Source organism: Coturnix japonica, chromosome 5, assembly GCF_001577835.2.
Source record: "Coturnix japonica isolate 7356 chromosome 5, Coturnix japonica 2.1, whole genome shotgun sequence".
NCBI classification, from domain to species: Eukaryota; Metazoa; Chordata; class Aves; order Galliformes; family Phasianidae; genus Coturnix; species Coturnix japonica.
The window spans coordinates 21,078,199-21,090,874 of NC_029520.1; the positions used below are offsets into that span (position 1 = coordinate 21,078,199).

At 41.7% G+C, this 12,676-nt stretch overlaps 1 protein-coding gene across 3 annotated transcripts in view; it reads left to right on the forward strand.

Annotated features, from left to right (window-relative positions):
* AMBRA1 (autophagy and beclin 1 regulator 1) overlaps nt 1–12,676 on the forward strand; it is a 120,630-nt gene that overhangs the window by 89,877 nt on the left and 18,077 nt on the right. For all 3 annotated transcript variants that reach the window (XM_015864396.2, XM_015864395.2, XM_015864397.2), the window contains exon 15: nt 6,893–7,032. In XM_015864396.2, coding sequence (XP_015719882.1) covers nt 6,893–7,032 — 140 coding nt within the window. The remainder of the gene's footprint in view (nt 1–6,892; nt 7,033–12,676) is intronic.

A 12,676-nucleotide genomic window follows, 5' to 3' on the forward strand; every position in this document is an offset into this window, starting at 1 on the left:
AGGGAAGACTCCTTCCAGAAGGGAGATTTGCTTCATTACAAAACATAGATTGATGTACTTTGTCTTCTGAATTAATATATTAATCCATCAGTCAATTATTCCAAAGAGTATTTGTTTTACTCTGCCTTCAAGGCCCTCTGCTTTAGACAGGCTCAGTTCTGCTGCAGAGGTCTGTAGGTTTTGTGGCAGCGCACAGTATAAGCATCAGTTTCAGCAGCTTTTTTGAAGTTCATAAATAGAAGGTGGAGTGAAGAATGATAATCTAAGCAAAAAAGGGAGAGTGGAGAGTGTTATTTATTAAGGAGGTCAGGTTAGGATGTCTGTTTCTTATTATATTTCTGGACCTTAAATAAAAAAAGAACAAAGAGCTGTTTAAAGTAATTGGCAGCATTATAGAAGTCAGCGATGCAGGTGGCTTCCTGGCAGCAAAGCAGAGGACATGCAGTGCTTTTAGTGGAGCAGTAGATGCTTTACAGCAGCTTCGTACCCAGTATGCTAATGTCAGATGCGAATACATTGACTTAAAAAAATGTACCAGGTGAGATCTTTCAGTGGCAACACCCTCCTGGGATGAGTAAGGCAGAAAGCCATCTTGAATTGATTTAGGTACTGTTCAGTCTCAGTAGTGTGACTGCAATTAAAAAGAGTCAAGATTATAAACTTCTGAAATTTCAAGGTCAGATTGCAGAGCCGAAGATGAAGGGAAGATGGGAATATGCAAAGTGCGTGAAGTCCTAGTTGTACTGCTTTTGTTTTCACTCTGCTTGTGCCTTCATCCTGTCACTGCACCTCATCTGCTGCTCTGCAAATCACAAGAGCAGTTTGCAGTTTTTTACAAGCTGCTACTACTACTGTTTGAATATTCTTTGTGTGTAGCCTTTGCTTTCAGATGTAACTTCAGTGAATGTAATGCAGTGCTGTGAATTGATTGTGCTTTTAAGATTGCATCTTATTACATGGCTCATGTAGGTTAGTTTATTAAAGTGTATTACTTAATGAGGTATCTGTTCAGGCTAAAGCTCTAGCATAATTGCAGCTACGCTGAAAAGCTGTGCTGTCCCCACAGTTACTGTGATGGTATAACCTGTATCCATACAAAGAGTACTCTGTTGATCTGCACTTTATGTGTATAGATGTTTAGTTGTAACGTCAACACTTGTCTCTTGTGCCTGCACAGGTCTAATGTTTCTCCTATAACTCTCTTTTCTGAACCTCTTTTCTCTGCAACCCAGGTCAGGGTGGCCTTGAGGCTCTGGATTTTACCAGTCCCCTGGTAAGGAGTGGCTTCTGTCCAGGAAGCAGTGTATGATAGCTGTACAGATGAGGAAGAATGCTAGAGCCAGGAACAGAGCATGGGGTGGACGGGGTCTCACATCTCTGTGCCTGCCATCAGCGTCAAGTTAGAGGTGTGGTGAGAGCTCTCATTCTTCCCTGGGCACTACAAGTTAAATCTACTTGCCCTTTTGGCCTGTGTCCTTTGATGCAGTAGCTTTGGGCCGGTATTATTCTCAGGGAAGAGGCAACTCCATGCAGGATAGTGCTAGCTTTGCAACTTGATGTTCAGGCTGATGCTTTCTATGCACTCACCATCTTTTTGTCCAGTTTCCCCTCTGTACCTTAGTTCCTAGCATTCTGTTCTTACTTGCACCTCCCTGCACAGTTCCTCCTTAATACTTCTTGTGCCCTTCAGCCCTGTTTGGATTAGCGTACTAGATGTTTTTCTTCCTGTGTGTTTTCACAGCTTGCCTCTGGTGACAGCACAGACTCAGTTGAAAATTAATAATTAAATTTTAGCCTAGTGCCTGATAAACCAACCTCATCTGCTCCAGCCTTTCCTCTCCTTTTACCTGTCAGGATGGAGCTTCACGGATGACAAGATTTCACCATGTAAACAAGTGAACAGCTGCACCCCCTCCCCACTCACTCTTTATCAAGGCTGATCTAGCAGCCCAATTTACTGCCTGGGCTAAGCAAAGGTAATGGCTTGAAATTTATTGGCATCTTGAAAGGAGATGCATCTAGTTGAGAGCAGAAATGTCTCTATTGAATTTAAAAAGATAAAACACAAGAGTTCCTGCTGAGTTTCCCTGCCCACTTGTGCCAACTTTCTCTTCTCCTCCAGCTTCAAAATATGTTTTTATCCTTCTTGGGTGCCAGCAAGGAGAAGATAGGTTGTACTCTGCTGAAGAAATAGTCATCGGTACTCCCTTGCTTTCTTTTCCTGTGAGCAAAGAACTGGCTGTGCAAGCAGCATGGTGCCTGCAGCTCGCCCAGTCCTGGAGCTACTCAGCCCAGGTGAGTGGTGCAGCACTGCTGCCAACTGGCATCGGCTCAGGCTTGGGGCAGCCTGCTGCTTTGACTGGCAGGATCCTGGTCCAGCTTTTTATTGTTGGCAGATCGCATAAATATAAGTAGAAGGTGGACTTTGAATGGTGTTATTAAATGGTAGCAACTTCTCTGAGATGGAACAGGAGGGAAAGAGTGAAGCACAAGGTCAATAACTAACTGTAGGGCTTTGAAGAGGAGAAGCTTGCAGCAGAAAGCGTTCCTTCTCCTTCAGGGCAGGTACAAATTAACTGTCTAGCTCTATGCATATGTGTTGTGCCCAGGGCACAACACTCAAGTCAGCGGCTTGATGATGAAGGAAGGATGTTTGGGAAGGATTCCTTGAAGCTGTTGATTGTCATGCAGCCTCTCTGGCTCTCTGCCATAAGTAAATATTTAGTTTAATACCTGAGTGATTTTAACAGGTCCCACAGTGCTGATGTGCCAGCATTGACAAGTTGGAGGGAGAACAACAGTGGTAGACTTCAGGTGGCTTTTGTGCTCTGCATGAAGCGGTCTTGCTGAATATTTTTTGGGGGCTGGTTTTTGTTTTTTGGGTTTTTTGCTTTTTCTCTTGCCTTATAGCCCTTCTTTCTTTGAGCTACCTTTTTTCCATACGAATTCAGTGTTACTCCTAAATTAGTCATAGAAATTGAGGGAGGGTGGAAAAGGCACACCAAAGAGGTAAGTAGTTGCTTGTGGAGCAGTCTTTGAAAGCAGAAATGCACAGGCATAAATGACCCAATCAAACCTTTCCTTACACTTCCGTTGTTACAGGCATATAAAATGGTAACAACCAGCATTTTCTCAGTGAGTATTCCTTTCCCTTTGTATTGCTGTTGCCTTCTGTGTGAAAGCTTAGCTACCTGGACAGTTTGGTATACCTGGAGGAAGATTTTGCTCCTTGCCAGCATCCCTTGCACTTAGAGGAGAGATGGAGTTCCTTTGGAATCTCCTTGAAGTGCGGAGGCATAGTTTTCTACAAATATAGGCAATGGTCAAGTAGCTGTTCTGTATAATGTAACCCGGGTTGTGTGGCTACTAAAGGAAAGGGACAGGAATTTTCTTGCCTGCTGACATGACAGTCTGTTTGTTCTGCTGCCAAGAAGAGAGCTGCTTGCCAAACTGATGATGCTTGTTTGGGCTCGAGCTTCCATAGGGGTGTTCTGAAATGCCTGGTGGGGCAACTCGTGAAGCTCCCGATTCTCAGACTTTACAGTGCTTATTGTTAGAGAAACATATCATTCAAAACCTTGTTTCAGAACAGTGTCTGAAAACAAATGAATTGCAGCTGCCAACTTAATAAAATGCTGTGTGGCCACATCTAATGGTGTGGCTCTGTAATATTGGATTAGTAGTACAGCAGTACCATGGGAGAGTTTGGCATTGGCTATGGTGAGTCGCCTGGAAGCTTGATGTGACTGCTGACAGTGATTATGGACTGATAGTGTGATTCAGCATGTTTGTTCAAAATTAAAATGCTAACCTATTAAATATAACCTCTCTGGAGACTGTGGTATGATGTGGTGGGTGCATTAAAGATCAGAGGACGTTTACAATAGTGGTTCTCAAACCCTTGTGCCTCAACTGTTGCATGTGGCCCACAATTAGTTTGTGGACCAGCCCTAAAGAAAGGGAAGTGGAGAATTAACAACTTTTTTGCATTTTTATTGCTAGCTGTAAGAGTGTTTGAGGATTGGCAGTAGTCTCTTGATGTGGAAGTTGAAGAACAGTGTCAGTTTGAGATTCCAGTAATAACTTGGAATGTTATTCCTGGAATTTCAGACCTGAAAAGCATGGACTTTTATGGACCTCCTTCTAACTGGAGGTGTTCTGTGATTACATGACAATCCCACTGGCAAAGACATGCAGTCACTTTACTATATTATCAGGCTGAGTAGTTTGGCTAAAGTATCTCAGTAACTTTATACAATTTAGCAGGAGAGGAAATAAATAAATAAATTAAAACCACACACACAAGAAAAGAAAAAAACAAAAAAAAAAACCACCTCCAAAACAAATTAGCTGTGATCTATGGAGAATAATGTTTCCTGGAAGACTTCTAACCTCCTTTGAAGAGAGGGGACCTGCCTGCTGATGTTGAAGGAACTTTTTTTTCCTTCCTCCTCTGTGCATAGAGTAGGGGGTCTTGCTAATGGATGCAATTGCAAGAGCCAATCTGTATGACTGCATCAGATTGATTAGCTGGGTCCTGGTTACTGCTGAGAGTGGTGATTATGCCAGTACAGCTGCTCTTGTTTTTTTATGTACTAATTACCGCAAGCACGGATGTCATCACCCTTAACGCTGCATGGAGTTGTCCCATTAGTGTGGGAGTGGGAAGCAGCAGGGGTGGGGAGCTTTTTGGTGTGTTTAGAAGTGTATGAAGATGTAGAGTGATGAAGCATCTCTTCTTGTACAGGATTCTTAAGCCATCTTGCCTTTGACATTATGTCCTCAGCCAACATGTTTGCAGGTTGTCAGGATTTCCATTGGGTGCCATTTCCAGTGAACACCTGGGTGTTGATCAGGAGCTGGCAAGTCCCTGCCTTTGCGTGACTGTCTGGTGAGCCTGTGGGACAGCAGCTATGCAAGCTGACCTGCAGTGAGAGAACTTAGGGCTACCTCTAGCAGGACACTTCTTAGCTGCGACGCTTTACAAAGGTGTTCTCAGGAGAAAAGAAACTGTTTTTCTGACTAGCTGAAGAAGGATATGATAGAATACTGTTGCAGTTCTTGATTGATTTGGAAAGCGGCAGCTCTGGAGCACCACTCCCCTTCCCTTTCCTCCTCCTCCTACTCAAAATCTAGTCTCCCCATCTCAGAGTGCACCATCATCTCCATGGTAACAAGTGTTTGCAACATATGTCTGATTTTTTTTTTCCTTCTTTCCCTTTGTACAAAAAGCTAGGGGAGAATGGGGGGAAATGTGACAGGGATGGGTAAGAGCTACGTAAACCTCAAAGGGCCTGTTCCTTTGAATGCTGAGCTTCACTAAATACTGCTGGCTGCTGAGAGATATCTGGGGCAAAGAATGACCAGCTTCTGTCATGCAAGAGAAATCCTAAAGGGCGGAGTTTTCTTCTCTGATGTGGACTCCTCAGAGAACAGGTTACATGTGTTACTGATTATGGGAAATAATTTTGTTACATTCTTTTGCTCTGACTTGATTTTTTGGCATTACGATGGTCCAGATGAAGGTTCTAGGTGTTAGCTATTGGAGGATGTACAGCTGAATGGTATCCAGTCCAAACTGATCAAGTTAAACTATCGGATAGGCAACGTGTGGGGAGGGGGATAGAGTTGTAGAGAAAAGCAGGTACATAAGCTGTTGTCCTTAGACCCAGTCTGTAATGCTAGCTAATGAGACCCATGCTGGGAACTGTTAGTTCAGGCCATCTCAGCGGTGCAGTGATGGTTAGTTTGCATTCCTGTCTACCTTCATCCTCTTGTTCCGGTGCATCCTAGTTCTCTTCCATGCTCTCTGGTCCAGCACCATTCCTATTTTCTGGGGAATCTGGAATCCACTGGGGATGTGCAGATGATTGCCCCTCAGAAAATCTAAGGAAAACTTGTTTCTCAACTTGGAATTAACCCATTGAAAGTGTAGCTTCCAAGTCCAAATTGCATACCAACACAAGCTGCTGGCTAGCAGATGGAAAGAAAGCATTAACACTACAAAAGATGTTTGCTTTTCAGAGCTGGAAATTGTCTGCTTAGATATAATCTGATCAGTTTCATTGTTTTTGCTTGAAAAGCCCATACACTTCAGATACCCAACTAGTGCAGACCAGAGAGTGAAGCTTGATATTTGTCCTACAGGTGCATGGAACTTTCATTCTGCTGTATTACAGCAGTATTTAGGAAACAGTTTTACAGCTGTGCTAACTACCCTCAGTCTTAAGAGCTCTTCAGCCTTTCATTTTAGTGTTGGTAAAATGGTTGCAAGGGGATGTGAACTGAATGATTTGTTACTTGCAGACTTGTGCCATTTTCATAATCTCTGGACATTAATTTATCTCATCTGTGCCCTGTTGTTGTGGGAGGTGGTCAAACTGAGCAATTTTCAGAAGACTTTAGATGATTTAAAATATGAGTCGTATATTATTTCTGTGTAAGGTTTGTTTAGTTTAATGGAAAAAAAATGAGCTGTTGATGCTGAAAGCCTATGCACTTGCCAGTTTCCTGTTCCTCCCTGGTGAATTAAGATGAGAAGTGAAGGCTAGAAGGGACCTAGTTGTCTTGCTGTCTGATGGCTGTGCTATTTGTTCCCATCACTTTAGCTCTGCAGCCCACTGAATGACATGCAGAATCTTGTGGTGGCAGGATTTCTTAGGTTCTGCAGCTATGTGCCAATCTTTTTGTTAAGCACTTAGGGGCACATGTATGTTTCTCTAGCAGATGCTTGCTCTTGCTGCTGGATTAGTGGTTTCTTTTAACATCCTGTAAAGTGACGTGTCTCCTTTTCCAGCTTTGTTGCTGCGGGGAGACTGAACGTTTGTTTATTTGAGCCTCCTTGGCTGTTCTGCCTTTTGTCTCATCAAGTAACTTTCTGTCTTTGTTTCAGAGAGTTTTCAACGTTCTGTACCCGATGCCTGCTGACCAGCGAAGACACGTCAGCATAAACTCTGCTCGCTGGCTGCCTGAACCAGGCCTGGGATTGGCATATGGCACCAACAAAGGGGATCTGGTGATTTGCCGACCAGAGTAAGTGTTTGCTTTATATGGAGTTATAACTGCTTTCATTATTCTGTTCTTAGGCCACTGAGAATAAGATGTCTTTTCACTGCTTGGGGCATTGTTCTTGAGGTGCCTTCCCCAAACAAGTAGTCATGATACTCCTTTTGGACTACAGCAGTGTTAACACTGTCTCATACTGTCTTTGTTAGTTTTGCTGACTTACGAGGAACATCTTATTAGCTCACTTTATTTCCTATATCTGTCTTGGATTTCTGAATCCTTTGTTTTATAGTTTTCTAGTGCAATGTTTTTCAGTCTCGTTGGATTTAGGATTTCCACAACTTGCCAATGAGTGTAGCAAATACAAGGTGTTAGAGATACATTTGATATCCACCAGTCACAGGTTGAAAACTGCTGACCTAGGCTTATCAGACATTTATTACAGTGTTCAAGTATGAGATTCAATGAACTGCAGAGGTTTTTGTCATGATTATGAGCAAGGCAGTGAATTGTTTTGATTCTCACTTGAAAGCCCAGTGGTGTGATGTGTAGACTTTAGCTCACTTTTGCACCCCTTATGGCACTGTATAAATAACTTTGCCTTTGTAAACCTGCAATTAAGCAATTAAACCTAATTTACATGTTATGTCACACAGATGATGACTGAGAGTGAGCAGTGATGTGTAAATCACCTTTAGTGTTTGTGGTGGTTTATGTATAACACTTTGAGACCCTTTATTATCTTATGCAAGGGGCTCTTTTGAAGCAGTGCTTCTCATGCTCTACAAAAGTACTTCAGGGATTTCTCTGCTTCAGTTATTTCTTGGTATTAAGCTATGTTGGTATTCTTTTGAGTTGGAGCTTGTAGCTTGGAGTCTGGCAGATAAAAACTTGCAGCGCTGCTGGAGATCTTACCAAATGCATGTGGACTCCATCTGTTGCGCATGAGATCAAGCATGTGGTGCTTGTCAAGAGTCATATGATCAGCATAGAACCACTACATAAATCAGAATAAATATGTACAATTGTAATAGTGACTAATACAGTACAGTCTTCTGGTGAAATTTGCTGTTGGGATTCAGATTGGACCAATTTAAATAGCACAAAATGCCAGTGCTCTTCAAAAGGCTCTTTAGTTCTCTTGAACATAATCTTTCATCAAGGCCTTATTTATACATGAACTTCTACAAGATACTATTATGGAATAAGCTGTAATCACTCTCATCCGGGAAAAATGGCTTTCCTCAAGACTAGTTTCTGTACTTTCTAAGCAGAGGAATAATTTGGGAGTAGCGGCTTTCCTCTCCTCAAACACTAGTTACTGTAAGTTACTTTCAGTATAGAGAAGTGGTAAGATCTAGTCTATTGATTATGACTCATAAGATTGTCTTGGACAAAAACTGGGGGAAAGGAAAGGAAGAGGGGGATCAAAGTGTCTTGATTGACTGTCTTCTGCAGAGTCAGGCTTGGTCTGCCTATCTCGGCTTGCCACCTCCTGTGTTAAATATCTGTTCTGGTGCTTACAGTAGCTCCAAGCTGAGTGCCATGTCTTTTATTGGCATCTCCCTAATTAAAGACACAACAGGAGCTGCTCTGTGTGTTACAGGTGCACTGCTAGTCTTTTTGTAGCATCCCTGTGAAACCTTTCTTAGCTCACCTGGTTGCTTTGGACACTTTTCAGGCTCCTTATTTCCATCCTAGCAACAGTCATGCAAAATTTCAACAAAAATAAACTTTTTGAATATAAACGTGGGACACTGAATAGAAAGGTGGGATATTTATTAGTAGTTTGATCAGAATGCTTCAGTGCTTCAGTGGGTTCCCTACTTGTGGATTGGAATAACTGATGCATCTGATGATTGCTGCAGACTTCACATGAACTTTGGAGCAGGACTCCTGATACGCTCTGTTCTTAATTGCATCATTTTGTAGGCCAATTACAGACAGATTGACTTGAAAATCTCTGCATAAATATTTAGATACTCGTTGCTCTGGAGAGTTTGCATGGAGGCTCTAACATCAGAACATGGAAATAAGTAACTCTGTCAGAGCTGAGGTGGTTTGCATCCATGATGCCTGTTCCAGGTCTGCCGCATCAGAGAAAGAGGAGAAATTCTTATATGTAGATGGCATCTCAGTAATTCTTGGCTTAACAGACTTAATATTTGATGACTTTGACTTAAGAAATGAGAAAGAAAGACAAAAAGTATTTGTGTTGTTTCCATAGACAGTAATACAGAAGGGAAGAAATATTAAATTAAGAACTAAGCAATCAACAGAGTATGGTATGAGGATAGTCTAATGAACAGCAGGGATCCAAAAAACATTGCACTGCTGAAAACACCCCTACTGTTTTAATTTGGCAAAGTGGTCAGTAGCAAAAAAATGAGATGGTTATAATTCCCTGGGTCTTTATTCTCATGTACAATGAAAGCATTAGAAACCAAGTATTACAGGGATAACATAAACAGGTTGGAGTAGCAGCTGTGCCTCATATACAGGACTTGAAGAGTTCAGGGGAAAAGAGTTGAGTAGGCTAAAAGTACAAACTAACACACAAACAGTGAAGCATAACTTGAAACTTCATGTGCTAGTAATGAGAGGTTATGCAAGTAGTTCTTCCAGAAATCTAAGCAAACTGTAATTAAAATCAGAAGTTTGGGACTATATTGCTAGGTTAGGGTAGCACTGATTACTGTTGTTCTTCCAGACAGAAATGGGGAAGGTCTGGGTACGCTGGCAATCCATAATATGAACTCAGTACACAGATTTATGGGATATGTTTTGAAGGAAGGGGAAATTAAAACTGTGAGGAGTAGGTTCAAGTGCAATGTGACTTGACTGTGGTAAAGTACGGCAGGTGGATACCTATCACTGAGAATTTTATTTACAATACAAGGATTTGCTTCAGGTCTTAACACATTTTAGTAAGGCAATTAGCACATTGGGATATGCTAATCTAAATCTAGTTAAATTGTTATGAATTGGAACAAGACTTGGTAAGGAGCAAGTAAAGGTATGCTGAAGGAAGGAATACAGCAGGATTGAAAGCTGGATACTATCACAAAAGTAGTTACAGTTGGACCTTCTTCATGACCTATTCTGGGGCTGGCTGTTATCACTGTTTACACTAATACCTTGTAAGGGTGTGCTGAATAAATTTGCAGAGAATGTGACATTAGCCTTGTCATTGCAGAGAGGGATCAGAGTATCATATATGAATTGGATTGCCTTGAAAGTTTCTGGAGCTATAGAAATGAGATAGAATTTAATGACTAATAACGCTGAGCTCAGTAGTTAAAGTGACAGAGGGGAAAAGGCCTCAGGTTTTCGTTGATTGTAGATGATTGAGCCATCAGTACATGTGGCTGTGAAAGCAACAAATTTATTTCTAGGATGAAACACAAGATACTTAACAGTAGAGATAGCAGAATGTTAGTATTGCTGCAGAAGAAACTAGATACATGAGCAGAAACAGCTTCAAATTCAGCTATTCACATCTAGTATTGTGGCTGAGAAAAGCAGCTAGTGATGTCAGTGGAACAAATGCTTATCTAAGAAAACCTGCAGCTGGGGGTCTTCAGCCTACAAAGGAAGGCTGAAGAGGGGGGCTTCTATAGCCTTCCCTAAGTGCCCAGGTAAGGAGAACTATTGGCACTTAAATACTTCTTATTAGTCATTTACTATGGCTAGGTTATGGCTGTAAAGGCTTCTAACCAAATGATTCCAGCAGTGGCTTGTAAGTTTTTTGGGTGGGTGAAGAAGGCTCAGATATTTGATGGCAGCTATGAGGTGGGTTAGTATTTACCACTCGCTGTGGCCTTGAGGTCTAGCACGGGGGGTGTGACAGAGCTGTGTGGATTTCTCCTACCCTCATATCCTACTGTGCATTGCCTTTTCTGCATAGCTTCTGGTGCCTGTTAGCCTCCTCCAGGATGTTTCTCATGCACCGCATGCTACCTGACTTCAAATGTAACTATGGCTAGTGCTCACTGGGGTTTTGTATGTCTTTCTTGGCTCTCCGCAGCACAAGGCTTGGTTCTGTTCTTGAATCCTTGAGATTTTTCAAAATGGAATGAAAGCCACAGTATCCAATGCAGTAGAAATACCTCTACTAGATTAAAAAGGAATTTGTATTTTTAGTGCTCCTTTCCTATCCTGTTATGTAATGTCAGGAGCTTTCCCATTCACAATCACCCCCAGTACAGAATCTCAAATGTCTTGTAGAACATGAACAGATCAGACTGAAATTGAGGAGGAACAGACTGCATGCTGCTTTCTGGCTATTGCTGGCTTCTCTTCTAAAGGATTATCAAGGGAGAAAAGCAGGGTCCATGTATCAGTTCTTTGTCATTTCATCTTGAGTGCCTCCAGTGGCTAGGAGTACATTCCAGAAGATCTCAGTGTTCAGATGCTTTTGAAAATATTAACTTACAACCCCCAGTGCTCTGAGAATGATGTTTCAGAACTGAACACTGAAGATACCTTGCCTAGGGCTTGCTCTGTAGCGCAGGCAACTGAATGCAAGAGAGACACGTTTCTTCAGCAGACAAAACCTCTGATAGTGGAATTAAAATGCCTCCTGAAGTTGTATCTGATTCAAAGACTACATACATCCCATCTGTTAACTGGGGCAGCTGGAGGTATTGGTTAGGCCAGAGTTCTGTCTGCCAATGACTTCGTTGCATCTGGGCAGTGTCTTTTGGTTGTGGCCAAATAAGCAAATCCACATTGTTTCCTGCCTGTTAGCCATAATGCAGCGTATTTTCTAAGTAAAGGTTGAAGATGTGTTTTGATTGATTAAAAAAAGATGAAAAGGGGGTACAAAGTTGCTTACATACATTTGAATAAAAACTAAACTGAGTTATTTCCAAAGTGTGGAAAGCCTGACTATTGTGAGTACCAAGAGACTCAGACATTGAAGATACATGAAAGGTAGTGTGGTAATACAGAGGCTTGAAAGAGCATCTCCTTTCTGATGTTGTTTTTATTCCAGTTCTGTTTCCATTTCAGTACGTGAATTCGATATCCACAATGAATGATGGCATTAGGTAGAAGATACCCTCATGCAATTCCATTTAATATGTCTATGAATCCTGGAGATAAAATCTGACAGCTGCTTCAAGTCTTCAGTTATTAACAAGTTCGTTTCCTTCACCCAGTTCAATATATGCTGCAGCACTGACTCGTTAGTGACATTAGTCTTCTGCTGTGGGGTAGGGAACTTGGTTCAGAGCTCAGTGGTAAAGAAACTTAACCTGTTGCTTACTGGTTTGTTCATAATGCCACTGTGCTTCTGCAGGCCCTTACTGGTTCTCGAACTGAGTAGCAATCATTCTATCGCAGAACACAGCCATGTAATTCCAGTACAGTTACCATATGCTTTACTTCATTCTATTCAGATCACATCTGCCACCTTCTCTTCCTTTTCTTTTTCTCTAGTTCTATCTACAAAAGCAATTAAATTTCATGTAGTCAATTATCTGACTTTCTAAATCCCCCTGCCTACTGCATGTGGCTCATTCTTTCATTGTTTTCAGATTTATTCTCCTTTCTCTGTTACATTACTCTCCTTAACGATAAAAGTTGCATTTAGGAGAGAGTAATTGTCACATTAAATATGACTTTCTTTCTGAAGAGTGATGCTAAGTTGGCTTTTTTGGCCTTTTGT